At 49.2% G+C, this 20,161-nt stretch overlaps 2 protein-coding genes across 5 annotated transcripts in view; one reads left to right on the forward strand and one right to left on the reverse strand.

Moving 5' to 3' along the window:
- Positions 1-1,125: 1,125 nt before the first annotated feature.
- The window catches only part of MFSD13A (major facilitator superfamily domain containing 13A), a 29,475-nt gene continuing 10,439 nt past the window's right edge, over positions 1,126-20,161 (reverse strand). For 3 of the 4 annotated variants that reach the window (XM_037496046.2, XM_037496044.2, XM_054689936.1), the window contains one exon: positions 15,977-19,217. In XM_037496046.2, coding sequence (XP_037351943.1) covers positions 18,955-19,217 — 263 coding nt within the window. In that variant the 3' untranslated portion in view covers positions 15,977-18,954. Of the gene's footprint in view, positions 1,756-15,976; positions 19,218-20,161 lie in introns of those variants that run through there. The other variant, XM_037496045.2, reaches the window with a different exon arrangement.
- Positions 1,637-17,331, forward strand: ACTR1A (actin related protein 1A). The gene is made up of 11 exons (XM_037496050.2): positions 1,637-1,772; positions 7,705-7,769; positions 8,994-9,069; positions 9,767-9,892; positions 11,209-11,333; positions 12,783-12,999; positions 13,861-13,953; positions 14,378-14,552; positions 14,654-14,715; positions 15,367-15,407; positions 15,548-17,331. Exons 1-11 carry the CDS (start codon positions 1,725-1,727, stop codon positions 15,648-15,650), a joined length of 1,131 nt encoding a protein of 376 aa, XP_037351947.1. The 5' UTR covers positions 1,637-1,724; the 3' UTR covers positions 15,651-17,331.

Raw genomic sequence — 20,161 nt, forward strand, 5'->3', positions numbered from 1 at the left:
AGGGGTTAAGTCGCAACACTATGAAGCAATCCGCAGCCTCTGCAGCACGAGTTTGATCCCTTGCCAGGGAGGAGACCCACAGGGCATAGCAGACCTCTCTTGTCTCGCCCACTGCTCTCCTCAGCGGTGTATTTCAGTCAGTCTTCCTGCTCTGTTCCCCAATCTGTCTCTGGTGAAATCCCCCAACCCCAGCACCTCTGGCCTGTACCCCAGTTCTTGTATGCATAAATAAATAAATCTTTTTAAAAATGATTTTAGTAATGACAACCTCTTTTTGTTCTGTAGGCAGATTGCTTTAAGGAACACTAATATTCATTACCTATGGTGGACCTGCCCTTTCCCATTACTTTGGCTCTCTGTAACTACAGGAATTTTATTTTATTTTATTTTTTAAAGATTTCTTTCTTTCTCTCTTTCACTCTTTCTCTCTTTCTTCAAGCACTGGGTACAGTCAGAAGCGCGGGAGGGTGAGAGAACTCACCAGAGCCAGAGCGGGGAGCAGAGCAGGCAGAAGGACCGAAGTACACTGCTGAGGGGAGCAGCGGGCGGCAGGAGAGGTCTGCGCGCCATGCGGGACCCTCCTCCGGCTGCGGGCAGCTTCCCAACCCAGCTCAACCGCTGCGCCACCGGGGAGGCCCCTAGAGGAATTTTAAAGTGCTGAGGTACTGGGCTGGATATTACTTTCCTGTTTACAACTTTTCATATAGCAATGACTTCCACTCAATGATCTTGAAGAAATTCCAAGGGAAGGGCAGAGAAAGGAGTCCTGAGCACCAATGCTACTGCCTAAAGCTTCCTGCCAACTTAAAGGGAGTGAAGAAAGTTAAATTTAGAGAAAAAATGCCCTGAAAGCGTGACACATATCTTTCACCTCCTTTTTCACATCCATCAATGTCAATTCCAGGTCCCCATGAAAATTAGGCACTAGAGCATTTCCTGGACCTATTAAAGGATGTCTCAGTGTTCAACAGATCACGTCTACCAGTAGTTCCAAATGCCAGTCTTCAGACCAATGCTAGACTGCAGCAAAATTTACACTTATTCAGGAAAAACGCCTAAAGAAAAATGCTGGCTTTAGAGCAAATTTTAAACAGTTTAAATGATTTTTCCTTTGTTCTGGTGATGTCCTTCCCCATCGTGTGCGGGTGGGGGATGGGAGAGGAGGAAGGCAAGCGCGCGCGCGTGTGTGTGTGTGTGTGCGTGTGTGTATTAAAATTGTCCTTTATTAGAGTGTGGTGTTAATAGGGGATACTTGTTAATATCTTATAGACCCAAATAAAAACGTGGCAACCTTAAATTTTCCACGGGGAGTGATGGGGAGTGGTAGGATTGACCTGTAAAATCCAAACATCCACGAATTGGTGACCAAATCAAACCGAACTACACACAAGTGCCCAAGGAGACTACACATTTCAGTCCCCTGAGAGGGACTGCAGAGCAAGGCAAGCAATACAACCATCAACCTGAGTCTCCTGCTATTTATCTGGGAAAACTACAGATCCCAAGATGCTGTGCGTAGGAAACGCGACGCCCAGCGGACCTCCGAAGCCGCCTGGGCTGCAGGCTCAGCTGCAATGCATGCTGGAGGTTGTGGTTCTTCCGAGGCGAGGTCGGGCCGCTCCCTGACCGCCCTCTCCCGGCGGCTAGACTGCGCATGCGTGTCAGTGGCGTTAGCAGCGGACGGGGCTGGCAGTTCCTTCCTCGGAAGGAGAGATTCCTTTGCCATGGAGTCCTACGATGTAATCGCCAACCAGCCTGTAGTGATCGACAACGTGAGTTGAGTCTTTACTATTTCTAAAGGGACTTATGCTCTTCTCCCCGAAGGGATCGCCTCCCGAGTTTCAACCTGGGCCGCCGGCTCTTTGTCACTGGCCCGGCCTGTCAGGCGGGTTCAGCCGTCGCTACCTCCGTCCTCCCCCACGCCCATAGTCCGAAGGAAGGGAGGCGGGCCTGCAGTCACGGGATGGAGAACTTTGGGTGGATAAAGGGAAGAGCTGTGGTCCGAGCCGGGTCTTAGGCCCTTAGCTCGAGGGGCCTTAACCGCTCTGTGAGCGCCCAGCGCCCGCCCGCTCCCCAGTTTCGGGTAACTCTACTGGCTGCTGCGGCTGTCCATCTTGACCGGTGACCCCGCCTCTGGGCCTTGCCGGATGAGGGCAACCCTCTGCCGTGATTGGCTGTCGCCTCTGCCATTCTTCTGGGACGCCATACTGTTTCCCTTCTCTAAGGGGCGGGGCGGGGCCCGAGGACTGCAGGGATTGGTTTCGGGACCTCTCAGGGGCGGGGCTTGACAGTGGAGGGCCCGCCCGCGGGTGAAAGGCTAAATTTCCTAGAGTCGGTCCGGGGCCCAGCGACAAGGCGTTGTATTTGGGTGGAGCCCGAGAATCTGGTGCCAGAAATGGCCGCAGGATTTCAGTTATATCTGTGACTATAAACTGTAACCTTAATAAAGGTCGAAAAGGAGAGGAACAAAGCAAGCAGGCAGGTACCTTCCTCTTCGGAACGCCTAGCTGCTGGGGAATAAAATTGCTAAACATACATATTCGAGTCGGAACCTTACAAAAACTAGGTAGATAGTTAAGGCAGGAAGTTTGATCCTGATTTTACAAATGAGAAAACAAGCGCGAAGAGATGAAGTGAGTCCAAGGTCGCACGGTGAAGACGCCCTAAATCCAGTGTTTTGTCCGCTATTCCTTTTGCTAGTACCCCACGCAAAATGCACCAATAGTGACAACTGCAAAGAATCTAATTACTCCTCTTATTTTGATCGGCGAGGGCGGTTGTAAAATAGCTGCATTGCACTCAAAGGTTGGGTCCCACAGGGATTGGTTGATACCTTTCTGTGCCCCTTCTAGGTCTTTCCATTGAGGATAAACTGCCAGTTCCCTCGGTCCTAAGCTGCCTGGCGGATTCACAGTGTTCATCCAGTTATTGAGACCTTGCAAATTACAAGGTCTTTTTGCATCCTGTTTAAAATTCAGCTCTGGGCCTCCCTGGTGGCGCAGCAGGTTGAGTGCTGCGCTCTGAAGCTGTCCGCAGCCTCTGCAGCGCGGGTTCGATTCTCGGCCGGCCAGGGAGAAACCCACATGGCGGGGCAGACCTCTCCTGTCTCGCCCGCTGCTCACCTCAGCAGTCTGCTTGTTCTGCTCCCCGCTCTCTCTGGTGAATTTTCTCACCCTCCCGCACCTCTGACCTGTACCCCCGTTCTTGTATAAATAAATAAATCTTTAAAAATAAATAAAAAGGGCCTCCCAGGTGGCGCAGCGGTTGAGCTGCCAGCAGCTTCTGCAGTGCCGGTTTGATTCCCGGCTGCTCCCCGGCCATCGGAGGAGAGTCCCACATGGCGCGCAGACCTCTCCTGCCGCCCGCTGCTCCCCTCAGCAGTGTACCTCAGTCCTTCTGCCTGCTCTGCTCCCCGCTCTGGCTCTGGTGAATTCTCTCACCCTCCCGCGCTTCTGACTGTACCCAGTGCTTGTATAAATAAATAAATAAATCTTTCAAAAAAATAAATAAATAAATAAAAATAAAAATAAAAATAAATAAAAAAAATAAAATTCAGCCCTGACAGTTGATAGGAATCACGCAGGAAAGTGAGGCTTGGAGAGATTAAATAACAATATTCAAACCTCCTGGCTTATAAGTTGAGCCACCAAGACTCAGATTGAGATGGGGTTCCAAGTTCCTCAAACATCCATATCCATCACCTTGCTGTTAAGTAGTTAACAAAACTCTTGGGCAATCTTTTTAATAACATTCTTATTCACTTCCCTTTCCTATATGCTTTTTTTTAAAAAAAAAAAAGATTTATTTTTATTTATTTATACAAGCACTGGGTACAGTCAGAAGCGCGGGAGGGTGAGAGAATTCACCAGAGCCAGAGCGGGGAGCAGAGCTGGCAGAAGGGCCAAAGCACACTGCTGAGGGGAGCAGCGGGCGGCAGGAGAGGTCTGCGCGCCATGTGGGACCCTCCTCTGGTGGCCGGGGAGCAGCCGGGGATCGAACTGGTGCTGCAGGAGGCTGCCCGCAGCTTCGCAGCCCAGCGCTCAACCTCTGCGCCACCGGGGAGGCCCTCCTATATATACCTTTTAAGACATACTCAATATACTACTATAAAACCTAAGTAACAATTCCTTAATATCAAATATCTCATCAGTGTTCACAGTTCACTAATTGTCACATTTTTTTAACAATTTGTCATCACTTTTTTTTTTTCCTCAGATTTATTTATTTATTTATTTATACAAGCACTGGGTACAGTCAGAAGCGCGGGAGGGTGAGAGAATTCACCAGAGCCAAAGCAGGGAACAGAACAGGCAGACTGATGAAATACACTGCTGAGGGGAGTGCACCATGTGGGACCCTCGCTGGTGGCTGGGGATCGAACCGGCACTGCAGAGGCTGCCAGCAGCTTCGCAGCCCAGTGCTCAACCACTGCGCCACGGGGGAGGCCCATGTCATCACTTCTTAAGAACTGCTGATTCACTTAATTTTAAGAGACACTGGAATTAGCTGAAGAGAAAAAGTCAATGTGTTTATTTATCACTGTCACTTGCAATGTGATATTCAGGTTGAATCCATCCCTGACTTGACAGAAAAGTGAAGAGGTGACTTACAGAGATATTCTCACTCTTCAACTAGTATTGAGACCTAAGGGTGTTCTTCATACCCAACTAGGTACTCTGAGAATGAAAAATAAAATACTATGTGAAAGGAGAAACATCATGAAGTCAGTTCTGCGGCTTGGGAATGCCGTAGAATAGGGGAAACATTAAAAGAGAGGTGGAGATACCGTGCGGTATCTGGAAGTTACCTTGATCAACCCTAACCAAAGGACCAACTGCTTCTAATTTCCAGCCAGGTGTCTCCAGTAGTAATGTGGATCTGGTGTTGCCAGATCGTCTGATTATTTGAGAGAAATCAGAAATATTAAATTTTATAGGCATGCTTCAATTTTCAACTGTTAGAAGTTGATATAAAAGTAGTTTATGGTCTAGAGAGAGAGAAAGAGTAGATTAGTGGTTGCCTGGGAGGGGATAGCTGGATGGAGAATGACTACTAATGGGTACAGCTTCTTGTTGGGATGATGAAAAAGTTATAAAATTAGATTACAGTGATAATTGTACAACTCTGCAAATATACTAAAAACCATTGAAACTTAAATGGGCAAATTGTATGGTATGTGAATTTGTACCGCAACTAGGTTCTTTTTAAAAAAGTACTTGTCTTCCTGACAATATATGTTTTTGAGCCAACACTTACCCACCTCTGTCCTAAATCTGAGGCACCTCTGAGCAACTTTCCCACTTGTAAAAAGGGAAACAACTAGCCTCATTCCCATCGTGTCTAGAATTATCAGGAGTGCTGGGGATAAAGGTTGCCGAAGCCACAGGCTATAGCCAGCAGGTACTGGGAGAGCCCTGCTGTGGAATTGCCATTTGTTTGCCTATATCAGAAGAATGGTCAGTGGTGACTGGCAAGGGCTTGAGTCCTCAAAATCAAATACTTAATGAGACTACTTTTTCAAGAAACCTCTTGAAAACAAAGCACATTTATTTGGCTTTGCCAGAGTGAATGGCAAAAAGATTGGCAGCTCAATTGCCAAGTACACAGTTCCTAGTTATAAATATTGTTAAGGACATTGACATGACCCTTTTAAATGTTCTCCTGGTGTGGCTTAAGCAGAATAGAGGCAGTTCAGCCACCTCCCTGTCCCCATCCATTTTGCACCCAACTGCTGACCTGGCAGCCAACTCTGGGGCTACAGGGACAAGCTAGATCTGGTTCTACCTTATGCATCATTCCCAAAGCTGCCTTCACCTTTCCTGCACCACCTCTGCCTGGGGCTTTTGGCGTTCCAGCTGCTCACTCAGGTCCCATACTTAGGCTTCATTTGCCAGTCATTTGCACTTGATTTTAATTTTAGCCAGTATCTACTTGAGTACCTGCAAATGCCAGATACTGCTGACATGTAAAGCCTCAGACCTCAAAGAACTTGGGTTGGAAAGAGGCACAAATGGAAACCCCCAATTCTAATGAAAAGCAGAATGATATGCATAGTAATGATGTGGTAGTAGGAAGAGAAGAATTCTCTCCAACCAGAGATTATTCTTAAGGAGAAAGGTGGTAATATTTGAACTGGGTCTGTTACCATCTCATTAGGAACAACAGACAGGAAGAAATGAATGTGACATCTTAATCTGCCTTATTACTCAGACCGTAGTCCTTTTGCTAGTAAACTCAAAGTGAAATATCCAGAGAAAATATCTCTAAAAGTATCCAGAGTTCAAAGTACAGGACTTACCTTTACTTTTCTTGTTTTCAGTCTCTACCAAAACTGCCAATTAGCAACTTGGCATCACCACACCCAGATGAAGGCAGTGAGCAATTACTAGAAGCTTGAGCTAACAAGTTTCAAAAGCTCTCTTGTACAGTGCCATTCTCACTATCCATGCTGCTATCCTGCAGCCCTTGGGTACAGTAGGTCTCCCTCCTTCCCCTCAGTTTACAGCTGCCCCTTTCCTAGACGCTCTGCTGTACTATCCAGGCTGATGGGTTCACCCTTGTTCCTGATCCTTTCCCTCTTCTCTTGGCAGCTTCCTGCCTCATAGAGGACTGGCTTGCCCTGCTCCCCCATACCTCTTTCCCTGGCCTTCAACTCTCCTCACTTCCTCCCTCTGTTACCAAGGTCAGGCAATAGGATGGCCTGTTCACCCTCTTTCTCCTATAGAAGCAAGAATGAAAATTAAAAAAAAAAAAAAAAAAGAAGAAGAAAGGGAACCAGGGGGATTGCTGGAAGCCTTTGTTGCAAAGATAACCTTGACCTTTAGTGTCTCCTAAAGGGTTTACTGCTTGCTGTGTGGGTTCTGGAAATTTCATACTCCACCCCAGGAGAAGTGGTCAGCAGACAGCAGGAAAAGGCTTGCCCCAGTTACACATGCAGCTGCAAGCCATGTTGTGGTGAAAGGGCAAAGGTCTCAGGTCTGTAGTGGTAGACGAGATAAGAAGGAAGAAAACGGGGTATATCTGGAGTCAGTGTTCACTTAGGTTAGGTTCTGGGGGTACCAAAGATGCTGGTAGGGAGAAGTCAGAATCTTTTCTGCTCCCCACCAGCATACCAAGTATTGAGCAGCAGAATTGTAATCTTGGGTTTCTTCTCTTCTCAGACAGTGCTAACAACAAACACCCCACAAAACATAATGCACTGCCCCTGTGGTGATAAGCAGATGTGTTTGGTGGCAGGCAGCCGCAAGCATAGCAGCGCTCATGGTGGGATCGGTCACAGGGGTCCTGGAGGGCAGGGAGGGCTCCGCCTGAGTGGGAAAGCAAGTTGAAAGCACGCGGTGTGGTGTAGTAGAAGGAATCACACGCTCTTCCCTCCTTGATGATGTTCCTAAGCTGGTCTGCTTTGATGCTTCTGGGTACTGTCCTCTTATCACGTTTTCTCTCTTTTCCCCTTTATTAACATTATTTTTAATCCCCAAAGTAAAAATGTTCAATGCCGAAAAATCAAACAATATTTGAGCACACAGTGAAAGTCCTCGTCGCCATCCCCAGTCCCGCTCCCTCCGTTTGGTGGTTCTATAGAAATGCTCATCAAATGCCTACATTATACACAAATTACATAAAAATGGACCATGTTATACATATTGTATGATATATATTTTGTTTTTGTGATACTTCTGACTTCTCTTTCTTCTCTCTCCTCAGGGGTCTGGTGTAATTAAAGCTGGGTTTGCTGGTGATCAGATCCCCAAATACTGCTTTCCAAACTAGTAAGTCATTCAGTAGCTTACTGAGCTGTTTGTCAGCTTTGCTGTAGACTCAGCCCTCCATCTCTTTTTTGTTTTTTAAAGATTAATTTTATTTATTTATGCATATAAGAACTGGGGTGCAAGCCAGAGTTGCAGGGGGTGAGAGGATTCACCAGAGAGAGTGGGGAGCAGAACAGATGGATCTACTGAAATACCTTGCTGAGGGGAGCAGCAGGTGAGACAGGAGAGGCCTGCCATACTATGTGGGTCAGCTCCCTGGCTGGGGATCAAACTCATGCCGCAGTGGCTGGCAATAGCTTGATAGTGCTGAGATTTGACCCCTGCGACACCAAGGAGGCCCGAGGCCCTCCATCTTTTGGGAAGCAGAATCTTTCATTTGGGTCAGCCTTGGGACTCAAAACAGTAACAATCAAAGAACAGGAGCTTGCTTTTAGGGTAATGAAGGAAATAGTTGCCTATGTATTATAATTTGAGAAGGAAAAATGTTACCATTGGGTACTCATTGCTTTGGATGATTGCCGCCTCATTGAGTCCTCACACAGGATGGGGTTTAACATGGAACCATACCAGCCATCATAGTGAGATTGAGTTTCTCAGAGCTTTCCTCCTAAGGCCAAGAGATTGTGGGCAGGAGAAGAATACAGGCACCTGGGGAAGGAGCTTAAAGAGGAAGAAAAAGAAGACTACCTGTCAGCTACCCCATTTTTACTTAGTAGAAGGCCTAGGAAGGGAGGCTAAGGAAACTAAATTTTTATAGTTTATCATTCATTTTAAGTCTTGCTTTCTTGTCTTTTTTGGTCTACACATACAGTAAGTCTTCACTTAACATCACCAATAGGTGTTCGGAAACTTCCTCTTTAAGCAAAACTAAGTACAAAGCAGGTCCTTGAATAGTGTTTCCTTCAGAGTCACCTGGGAGACGTTTTATAATGCAATGTATTATAAAGTAATAGTGTAATTCAAGGACCTACTGTACATCAGGGAAAGATTTCACTAAAATTTCAGTAACTTATAAATATAATAAGAAATATTAAATAATATACAAATAATATCAGTCCATTGTAGAAACAGCAGGAAATGCAGAAAAGCAGAAAGAAGGAAATCAAAATCACCTGCAACCTCACTCCTCAAAGATAATCACAGTAGACTTGAGTAAATTTGTGCATCTATACGCCTTTCCTGTGTCCTGTCTTGGAAAGTGATGATTCTTCTGCTTTTTTGTAGTGTGGGCAGACCCAAACATGTTCGTGTCATGGCAGGAGCCCTCGAAGGTGACATCTTCATTGGCCCCAAAGCTGAGGTAATTCCCAGTCCTACTGACGAACCCTCACCCAGCAGAGGCCCTTCACCATTCCCCACTTGGGGAGCAGGAGAATTCCCTCTGAAAATCTCCCTTTAGGTTCTCACTGTAGGCCTATTTGGTTTCTTTCTCCAAGGAGCAGCCTGATCGTGGAGAGATGTCTGCAACTCCACTTTGGGAACAGAGACTAGTCTAGAAAACAGGGCTTTGCCTTCTTTCTGTATTCTACCACTGCCTTGCCAAATTGACTGGCTTGGTTATTTTTTGGCAAAAGGGATTTGGAGGGAGAGCCTGGGTGGGGTACCCTGGGGATGAGTTAATTAGCTCAGTTTGGCAGAGCCCTCAGGCAGCTTCTAGAAGCTGAACAACAGAGTCATTGTTGCCAATCTTGGCTCCAGTGCTGAGACCCAGAAGTGGCAGTCAGGAGATTATGTCCTGTGACCCAGCAATAAAGAGGGTGCCTCCTGTCACTTGCCTAAGAGCCCCTGAGGGCCCATGGAAATACAGAAGCCCTCTGCTTTGTGGGCTACTTGGGCAGTTTGCAGCATACAGGTTAGAGGCTTGGAGAATGGTGCCCTCCCTTTGCCTGAGTGAGGGCTGCAGGCTGAGAGCTCACAGTTGTGGGAGAGCAGGGTCTACCAGGCAGCCAGCTGAGAGGCTAGCAGCAGCTGCTGTAAGTCCTGCTCTCTGCCCGCAGGAACACCGAGGGCTGCTGTCCATCCGCTACCCGATGGAGCACGGCATTGTCAAGGACTGGAACGACATGGAGCGCATCTGGCAGTACGTCTATTCTAAGGACCAGCTGCAGACTTTCTCAGAGGAGGTGAGGGTCCTGTATACAGGGCCACCCTGTGGGGTGTATAGAGCTGGGCAGACCTCAGCCCAGAGATATGAATGACAGTGATAAAGGTCAACAGTGTTTTGAGTCTTATTATGGGTCAGGCGCCAGCCATGTGCTTTTCAGTCATGTTCAATTTTTTTTTTAAGATTTATTTATGCATAGGACTGGGATATAGACCAGAAGTGTGTGTGTGTCGAGTGGTGGCGGGGGGGAGGTGGTGAGAGGATTCACCAGAGAAAGAATGGAGAGCAGAACAGGCGGATCCACTGCTGAGGGGAGCACTGAGCGAGACAGGAATGGTCTGCTGCACCATACATGGCTTAGCTCCCTGGCCGGGGATGGAACTCAAGCCATTGTGGTGATAGCACTGAGACATAACCCCTACGACACCTGGGAGTCCCTGTTATGTTCAGATTTAATCTTCACACCATTCCTGTGAGCTATAGCTGGCAGTATCTCCATTTCACAAACAAGGGAACAAATAAGGTTCAGAAAAGCCAAGTCGTGTTTAAGATTAGCTGGTAAATAAAATAATAGAACTGGGATTCAAACCATCTTTCAGACTTAAGGGACTATGCACTAACTTCTAAGGAAGGATGTAACTCAACTCAGAAACATACAAGAGGGCCTCCCTGGTGGTGCAGGGGTTAAAGACACAGCGCTATCCACTGCAGCATGAGTTCAATCCCCAGCCAGGGAACTGACCCACATGGCGCAGCAGACCTCTCCTGTCTCACCGCTGCTCCCCTCAGCAGTGTATTTCAGTAGATCCACCTGTTCACCTCCCTACCCTATCTCTGGTGAATCCTCTCACCCCCTTACACCTCTGGCCCACACCCCAGTTTTTGTATGCATAAATAAATAAATCTTTAAAAAAAGAACATAAAAGAAAGTGCATACTAAGCTATCAGAGTTCCAGGAGAGGAATAGATCTCATTTTAAAAATCATGTTCAATATTGAAATTCAGTTGTCTATTTTGAAAAAAAAATTTAACTATTTTTATCATAATAACTCAGAATTTAGAGTTTAGCAACTCTTCTTGACAATCGGAGAGATATAGTAGATATTGGGACCTGTTAGGATAAGAAGGTGGAAGCAAGGACAGGAGGCATGAATTTGGAAAGTCGAGAAACTGACATGGTTAGTGGTAGGTGACACAGCCAGCCTGCATTTTTTTGGAGGGAGGCTGACAAAGGTCCCTGACTTTCTAGCCAGCCATGTTGGGGCATTTCCCCAGTTACTAGTGAGGGGTAGAAACCTGGCCTCTCGTGATTGCCATCTGGGCATCTCTCATCAGCATCCTGTACTCTTGACGGAGGCACCTTTAAACCCACGGAAAAACCGGGAACGAGCTGCTGAAGTTTTCTTTGAGACCTTCAACGTGCCTGCCCTTTTCATCTCCATGCAAGCTGTGCTCAGCCTGTGAGTAGCAGCCTGGCAGGCTAGCCTGGCCACCTGGGCGGGAAGCAATCTTTTGGTTGAACAGAGGTGGCCTCTCCTTGGGGTTGTTGGTTCAGAGTGACTTGAGCGCCCCCTGCCAGGGAAAGGTTGAAGGTAATGGGGAGGGGAGTATTGAGACCAGTTCTCAGGGCCCCTACTCTCAGCAGGTTTGGCACCTAAGGGTCTGGGCTGGACTGCTGGGAAGGCCACATACATTAGAGCCCTTCCTGAAGGCCCCTATAATATGTTCAGGTGTTTATTCAGGGCCTACTTGGGCCAGGTGCTATGTGAAGCTGGTGAAAGGAATGTGACAAAAATACCACATAGTCCCTGTTCTGACCTCCCTGTCATTCTCCCAGCCTGCCTCACAGCAAGCTTAACTCTGCTCCCGAGCTTGTACACCAGTGACCTGCAAGTAGAATGTTTCACCCCATTAAGAAACTGAATCAGCGTTTAAAAATTGGGAAATTTCCTAGCAAAATCCAAATTTCTGGCTTCTCTGGGGGAAATGGAAAGAGCTGGTAACACTGGGCCTGAATTCCTATAGGGCAGAATCAGCTGGAGCTGACGTAGCAGCTGCCATTTTAGATAGGGTTTGCAAGCTTGACTTCACCGCAGTCCACTCCATTCCCTGCTGTACTCCCAACTCTAGGACATTGTCAGTTGCCATTTATAAACATCATGAATTCTTTCCCCTCATATCACAGAAATATATGCCTGTGCCCTTGTTGTGACCAAAGAGAAAAGAAAACTTGACAGACCTAGAGAGCCATGTGGCGAAAAAGCTACTTTGTTCTATGGATGTGCAAATATTCTTTTTTTTAAGATTCATTTTTACTTATGCTTAAAAGAACTGGGGTACAGGCCAGAGGTGTGGGAGGGTGAGAGGATTCACCAGAGACAGAGTGGGGAGCAGAACAGGCGGATCAACTGCATGACACTGCTGAGGGCAGCAGGGGGCGAGACAGGAGAGGTCTGCTGTGCCATGTGGGTCAGCTCTCTGGCAGGGGATCGAACTCATGCTGAAGTGGCTGGTGATAGCTTGATAGCACTGAGACTTTAACCCCTGAGCCACCAGGGGGGTCCAGACGTGAAAATATTCTTATTTTCCTTCACTCGTTTACTTTTCTTGCTTCGCCTCTGTAGGATTTTTCCTCTTGTTTAGAAAGTAAAAATTGCCCCTTAGGCCTGGTCCCTCAAGCAGGTCAGGCCTGCTTCTCTGGGAGTAGGGGGCCTTGGAGAAGCTCAGTGTTTTTCATTCAGGTATTCTAAGACTTGCTTTAGTGCCCAGCTTTCTTTGTGCTCAGTCCATTCTGAGGCCCTTGGAGAAAGCAGGCCCAGGCTTCATTTAGCTCACATGAACACTAAAAACAAATGAGATTATTCCCAGAATGAGGAGGCAGGATTAATAATTGTGCCCCTTTGCTTCAGTTACGCCACTGGCAGGACCACGGGAGTGGTGCTGGATTCTGGGGATGGTGTCACCCACGCTGTGCCCATTTATGAGGGCTTTGCCATGCCTCACTCAATCATGCGCATCGACATCGCTGGCCGAGACGTCTCTCGCTTCCTGCGCCTCTACTTACGTAAGGAGGGCTATGATTTCCACTCTTCCTCGGAATTTGAGATTGTCAAGGCCATAAAAGAAGTGAGTGCTTTCCCCTGGGCCCCAGGATGGATGGGAAGGGGAATAGCGCAGCCAGGACCTCAGTGACCTTGAATAAAGAGAGGCAGACTTCCAGGGGGTTGGGAGCAAGTGCCCCCGGCCAGACTCTGTTCTCCCCAGCCAGACTTACTGGCAGCTGTGTGATCTGAATCTCACCTTGACAGATTCACCTTCCCCAAGTGCTGCCATCTTGAGGGGGGAAAGAGCTGCTTCTGTATTTAAGCTGGGTAATGGGTGTAGGGGGCGTTCATTATGTTTTCTATACCTAATGTACAAATTATGTTATGTTTCATACATCATTTAAGAAGCCAGAATGCATGTTTTGTTTGTTTTTTTTTTTACACTTATAAGGGACAGAGTGATTAGGAAAAGGAGAAGGAAAGAGAGAGGTACCTGCATAATCATATGCAGGCAGGAGAGCTACAGTTTTTGTTTGTTTTTAAGTAAACTCAGCCCTCCTGCCACCTCTGGCTCTAGGGAAACCTCCAGCTGAGTAGGGGGACCCAGTGTCCTGTGAGTACTTAGAGACAGGTGCCTGGGCCTGGAGTAAAATTAGGTTGTCGTCTCAGACCCAGATCCAAGAAGCTAAGTTTTGAAGTTTGCCCACCAAGGGGTGGAGCAGGTAGAACCTAACCTCATGCCACCCAGTGAAGGCCAACGGAGGCCTCCCTATTCCTGCTTCAGGGCAACAGCTCTTCTGACCTCCAGGTCAGAAGAACAGCTCTTCTGACACATCCAGGATGGTCACTGTGTGGGGGCAGATTTCTGCAGCAGCACATCACCCCCCTGACCGAATAGGTACCGGGTTTCCTGCTGGCCTGACTATTGTGCTTGGTTCTGCAGAGAGCCTGCTACTTGTCCATAAACCCCCAGAAGGATGAGACATTAGAGACGGAGAAGGCTCAGTACTACCTGCCTGATGGCAGCACCATTGAGGTAGGTGGCCACACCTCTCCCTTTGCTTCCTTCAGGCCCCCAAAAGCTCAGAATGGGGACAGGGAGCGGGGTGGTGAGTGCTGTCCTTAACCACTTGGACATAGGGTAGAGTGAGTGAGTTGCCTTTCCTTGCACCTCTGTTGACAGGAAGAAACACCCATGTACTAATGAGTGTGTCTGTTAATGCCACAGGTCTTCCAGCGGGATTAAACATAGGCGCTTCTTCCCTCTCATTTTCCAAGAGCCCTATTTGTTTCTATTTGTTCCCAGGAGCCCTGCTTTACTCCTTGAGTCTCCTGACATAGATCTTTCCCAAGTCTGGCTTTCACAGCCACCTGAGGAAGAGAAAATAGGCAGAGGGTTCATTTCCATTCCTGTCCCCAAAGGGACTGACCCAGCCTCAAACTTGCCCTCCACCCTGCAGATTGGTCCTTCCCGATTCCGGGCACCTGAGCTGCTGTTCAGACCAGACCTGATCGGCGAGGAGAGTGAGGGCATCCACGAGGTGCTGGTGTTTGCCATCCAGAAGTCTGACATGGACCTGCGGCGCACACTTTTCTCTAACATTGTCCTCTCAGGAGGCTCCACCCTGTTCAAAGGTTGGTTTTGCTCTCAGGGCCCTTCCCTAGGAAGTTTCCAGATGCTGCTGGGCCCATACACCTAGAGAATTGACTGGAGGTTCTTCTTCCTTCCCATTCAGGTTTTGGTGACAGACTACTGAGCGAAGTGAAGAAACTGGCTCCTAAAGACGTGAAGATCAGGGTAGGACCATGGTGGGGGCTGGGCTGGGTGCAGCTGGAGTGCCATGTGGCAGAGTGCCATGTGCTCCCACTCTTTTCAGGCAGCCGAGGCTACACAGGTCCCTCCAGGCTGCTCCAGGCTTCCACCCTGCCTCTGAAGTCTGTCACGGGAAAGTCCATTCTCAATTCTCTCTCTTCACAAAAGGGGGGCAGTCCTAATAATACCTAGCTGTAGCAAGTGTAAGGCTGAGGGCCCCACCTGTGGTCTTTCTGGAAAACTGCCATTGACAGGAACTTAACTATTGCTGCTCCCCTGTGACACATCCAACATTTTAGAGACTTCGGAGGGGAGCTGGCCTGCCTGAGCAGAGGAGGAATGCTAAATGAAGGAGAGTAGGGCCTAGCCCCCTCCCCCCGAGGCAGGCTGAATCTTTCCCTGGATAGCTTCTCTGGGAGCTGTAAATACTTCGGGCTGCTGGAAATCTGCTTCTCCAAAAGAGTGTCACATGGACCCCAGCTCCCCCAGAGAGGCCACAGGGACATAGCTACGTAACATTTTGTGAGAAATGCCTCTACTGCCTTGGGTGCTAAGAATTGGGAATGAAGATGAGCTGGGGGGTGGGGGCGGGGAGCAGGTGAAGTCTCACATTCTTCATTCCACCCACCCTTGCAGATATCTGCACCTCAGGAGAGACTGTACTCTACATGGATTGGGTGAGTAGTTCTTCCGGGAAGCTAAGGCATTGTTCCACCTCCCCACCACATCCCTTTAAAGTTTGGCCCTGTGGGGATGGGCTAGCTCCACAAATGTCCACTCTCTCTCACAATGTTCCTTTGGATTCCCTCCACTGCAGGGGCTCTATCCTTGCCTCCCTGGACACCTTTAAGAAGATGTGGGTTTCCAAGAAGGAATATGAGGAAGATGGTGCCCGATCCATCCACAGGAAAACTTTCTAATGTTGGGACATCATCTTCACCTCTCTCTGAAGTTAACTTTAAAACTCGCTTTCTTGAGTCGGAATGTTTGTGAGGAACTGCTTGTGTGTGTGAATGTGTATGGGTGTGTGGGTGCGAGTGTGTGTACATATGCGAGTGCCGTGTGGCCCATGGATCCCAGGGCCTATAAAGGACGATGAACTAACCATAATGGTGATGGCCCGAGGCCTGGGGTTGACCACTAACTGGCCCCTGACGGGGAGTGCTGGCAGAGGGCCCCACTCCTCCGTCAGCTGGGCCTTTGTCTGTGTGGGACTATGTTTACTACCAGAGGAAGACAGAGAGGGAGGTAAACCTAACCCCAGGAGATCTTGCTGCTGCCCATCCCAGGTGGGGCTGCCCCACGCTCACCCCCACCCGCAAGGTGCCGAGGCCCAAGGCAGCTGCAATCTCCCCTTACTCATTCTGCTCTTGATGCCTCTTGATCATGGCTGAGACTTGGAGCCGGGGTTGAGTTCTGTCTAGTTATGTTGCAGTTTTGATTTGGGAAGATGGACAAGCACTCCAGGAGCTATTACTGATTCGGGTCAGAAGGCAGGCTGCCTTCAACCTCCCCTGGGGACCAGGACCACAATGGGCATTTGAGGAGGGCAGGCGTAGTGCCACTTCAGATGGACACCAAAGTTTATGCCCCAGTCCCCATCCAGGCTTAAGGAGCCTCTTGACTCCAGGCCCTGTTACTTTTCCTTTATCCTTGGGCAAGGCCATCTTCAGTTTTATTTATTGAAGTGTTTGTTCAGTTTGGGGACTGAGACAGGGAGCTCACTGCCTCCTGCTACAGTCGCCCTGTTCACACTAATGTTTACAGCACCTAAGCTTAGCGTAGCACCCAGGGCCCTGCCACTCCCTGCTGATGGCAAGCTGACAGTATCCACAGGTCTCAGGACCATCTGGGGTCTAGGCTGCATCAGTCACTCCACTTTCCTCTTCCCTCTTCCATTTGCTTCCTGCCCTGGAATCAGCAGGCTGGTCATTGGTTGGATTTTCTGAAGTAGAAGGTAGAATCACTTATTGGCAGAAGCTCCTAGCAAAAGACGAGTGTTGGGGATTCCAGCCCCTTTAGGACTAGAGAAAGAGCTGCAATTGACCAAGTTGCCTTTTCCCACTCCGGCTGATGGAGGTGGCGGGTGTGCAGTTGTTGTAACAACGAAAGGCCCCCTCTAGGATGATTCTATGCCATTCTTGACTTTGGACTTGCTTACAGAGGGAGGAGACCAGGCCATTGTACCCAGAGCTGAATGCCAAGACCCGGGCTGATCTCTGGTCTAGGTGCCTCCCCTGGACTAGGTTGTGCAGCAGCGATCCAAAGGCCCTTCTGCCCAGATGGTGCAAGGCTGGGGCTAGCACATCTTCACTGGCACTCTCACCTGTGACACCAAGACCTACCCCCATCCCAGGTTCCATCAGTATTCTCCCCCATGCCGTCCAATGGCCAAAAGGCCCTGCCAGGTATGGGCCACAGCAGCAGGTGTGTGTGAAAGCGACGTGGCAACCCGTGGACTGCAGTGTGCTTAACCAGCTCACCTCCCTTCTCTTAGCCCAAGCTTATCCCTCGCACAGCCTCACACAAACCACATTGCCTGGTGGGGCCCAGTGTACTTAAATAAAGTTGTTCCAATAGACATGTCAGCTGGTCTGTTTGAAGCTGGAGCTGTGGGCCCTGAGGTGGTGGGCTGGGCTTCAACCATTCTCTAGAGGGAGCTGTTGCACTGGCCAGACCTGGCCAGACCTCAACCCAAGTCCCAGCCTGTCCAGATACAGAGCAAACAGTGTTCATGCCAAAGCCCTGGTTCAGGAACTGAGGGTCTCAATGCACAGGGTCTCAGTGAGCCCTGTGCACACATTCAAACGCAAAGGTGCGACTTCATGCTGAATGTAGGGAGCAAGTCAAAAGAGCAAGACAGCTCTCTTTTTAAACTCATACTTAGGAAAAACTGCCAAGCCCATTACAAATGTTCAACCAACGTGTGATCCAACAACCCTACAAATGTCTTTATTACTCATTTTACAGAAGACAAAACAGAACACAGAAAGATTAGGTGTTTTCCTAAAACTCTGCCCTTTGTTAGCTGGCATTGGAACCAGGCAATGAAGCTTTAGAGCTAAAGTTCTTAACCACGGAGCAGACCCTCAAAAAGCCACTGACCTACAACAGTGGTTCCCACTGGAGGTCAGTTTTGCTCTCCAAGACACAGTACACAGTTGGCAAGTCTGGAGGTGGCTGGGGAGTGCTGCTGGCACTGGGTAGGGCCAGGGATGCTGCTAACACCCACAACAAAGGACTACCCAGCCCTAAATGTTCTAGAGCCAAGGTTCTCAGTCTCAACTATAGGAAAAATTACCAGAGCTGCCCAAAACCGCAGTGCCCAGGCTATCCCCCCAAACCCGGGGAGTCAGAATCCAGGAAAACAAAACTCAGACATCAACATTTTTTAAAGTTCCCTAACTCTCAAGGTTGAGGCCCTCTGGACTGGAAGCGGTGCCCTTACTTGCCCACCATGTCCAGAGTGGCACGTGGGCATGCACTAGGGCCACAGCTGCCCGCCTGAAAGCCATCTCACTCCCAAGTCCCCACGCAGCTATCTGTACATTCTCCCTGTTTCCTCATTGAGTCCAATGTGGTGCCCTCCTAACCTTTGGAAGAAATGCTCTTATTAAGTGAAGAACCCTGTTCTCCAACCCACCACCCCCACACGCAGCACAGACCTCAGTAATGGGAACAGAATGACTGACTAAACAGTCCAACGAGATGCACCTACAGAGGCCGGGTGGGTTTGGGGGCGCCATTTAACATTGGCAGCGTGCTAGTTCAGGCATGGCTGAAGCAGAGAATTCTGAGGGAAATCACTGGAAGGGAGGTGACGTGGCACTTCCAATCTGCTTCCCCTGGTGGGAAGGGAGCGGTTGCAGTATCAAAAGTGGCTGCCGCACCCCCTCAGAGCGCCAGCCCAGATGGATATTGGGACAGGGAATCCCTGCCCGGCAGCAGTCCATCCCTTTCTTGGTCCTCTTCATTCTCCTGCCCCACAGTTGGAGGCAGATCCCTGAGCACATACATCCTAGCCCTTGCCCATGCTAGACTGCACAGCCAAGCAGAATCTTAGACCCCGTGACACTCCTGGCTTAGCCCCAAGAGCCCCCATTCTGCCATCTGTTCTCCAGCCGGCAACCAAGAAAGGCAGAGGAGTAGGACACCAGATGGGCAAACATGGCTCCTTCCCGGGGCTGTGGGCAGTGTCCCCAGCAGAATGCCTGGCCACACTGCTCACACTGTCTTAATGTCCATGGTTTGGGCCTGGGACAGGTTCTGGCGCTGGGCTTTGACCATGTGCAGGCGTCTCCCATGCAGCGTGAACTGGGACCAGGTGAACAGCTGCAGCAGAGCACAGATGATGGGCACAAGCACCAGCAGGTAGAAGCAGCCCTGGCGGAGCGTGGGGGCCTGCGCTGGGGGTGGGGCCGGGGGCTCTGGCCAGGGCTGGGCACTCCCCACAGGAGTGAGCGGGGGCTGCTGGAAGAGATCATGACCTAGGACAAGAGCACGCAGGAAGAACATGGTCAGCCCTAGTCTCCTCTGAAGCCCACGTCACCACATCTCTGTCACATGCACATGTCCAAATAGTATTCCTCACTCCTTCCCCAAACTTGCTTCTCACCCCACCCTCTGCCATTCCCTTCTTAGTGAATCCACCCAGTAACATGGGCCAACACCCTCAAAGTCATCCTGCATTCGTCGGTTAAGTTCATCACTCGTAACAGTCAACCTTCACCTTCCCCAATGCCAAAACACACCTCAAATGCAAACACTTCTTTCTAGCACTCCCAGGGCCACCGTCGTACAAGCCTCCACTGCCTCTGTCACAGCCTTCCCACAATCCATTTTCCATATAGCAGCCAGAGTCAGCTTTTAAAAACAAACCTATTTGCGCCGAGAAAAATCCTAACCCTGCTGCAATCTATAGTGTCCTCTTCCCTCTTCCAGCCTCACCTTCTAACCACTTCCAATATCTTAGGCCTTTGCACTTGCCACTCCTTTCTGGGCTTTTTTTTTTTTTTTTTTTTAAACAGATTTATTTATTTATTTATACAAGCACTGGGTACAGTCAGAAGTGCGGGAGGGTGAGTGAATTCACCAGAGCCAGAGTGGGGAACAGAGCAGGCAGGCTGACGAAATACACTGCTGAGGGGAGCAGCGGGCGCAGCAGGAGAGGTCTGTCACGCCATGTGGGACCCTTGCCGGTCGGGGATCAAACCGCGCTGCAGAGGCTGCGGGCAGCCTCACAGCCCAGCACTCAACCGCTGTACCACCAGGGGCGGCCCCTGTCTGGGATTTGCTGAGATCTTGCAACACCAATCCTTGCCACTCAGTGGACATCCTAGGTGTCACTAGGTCCCTCCTCAGAGAGACCTTTCTGATTCACGCGAAGCAGCTTCTCAGTCACACTATTTTTACCATCACACTTATCACTACC

This window comes from Talpa occidentalis, unplaced genomic scaffold (assembly GCF_014898055.3).
Source record: "Talpa occidentalis isolate TD23 unplaced genomic scaffold, MPIMG_talOcc4v2.1 talOcc4.8, whole genome shotgun sequence".
Taxonomy (NCBI): Eukaryota; Metazoa; Chordata; class Mammalia; order Eulipotyphla; family Talpidae; genus Talpa; species Talpa occidentalis.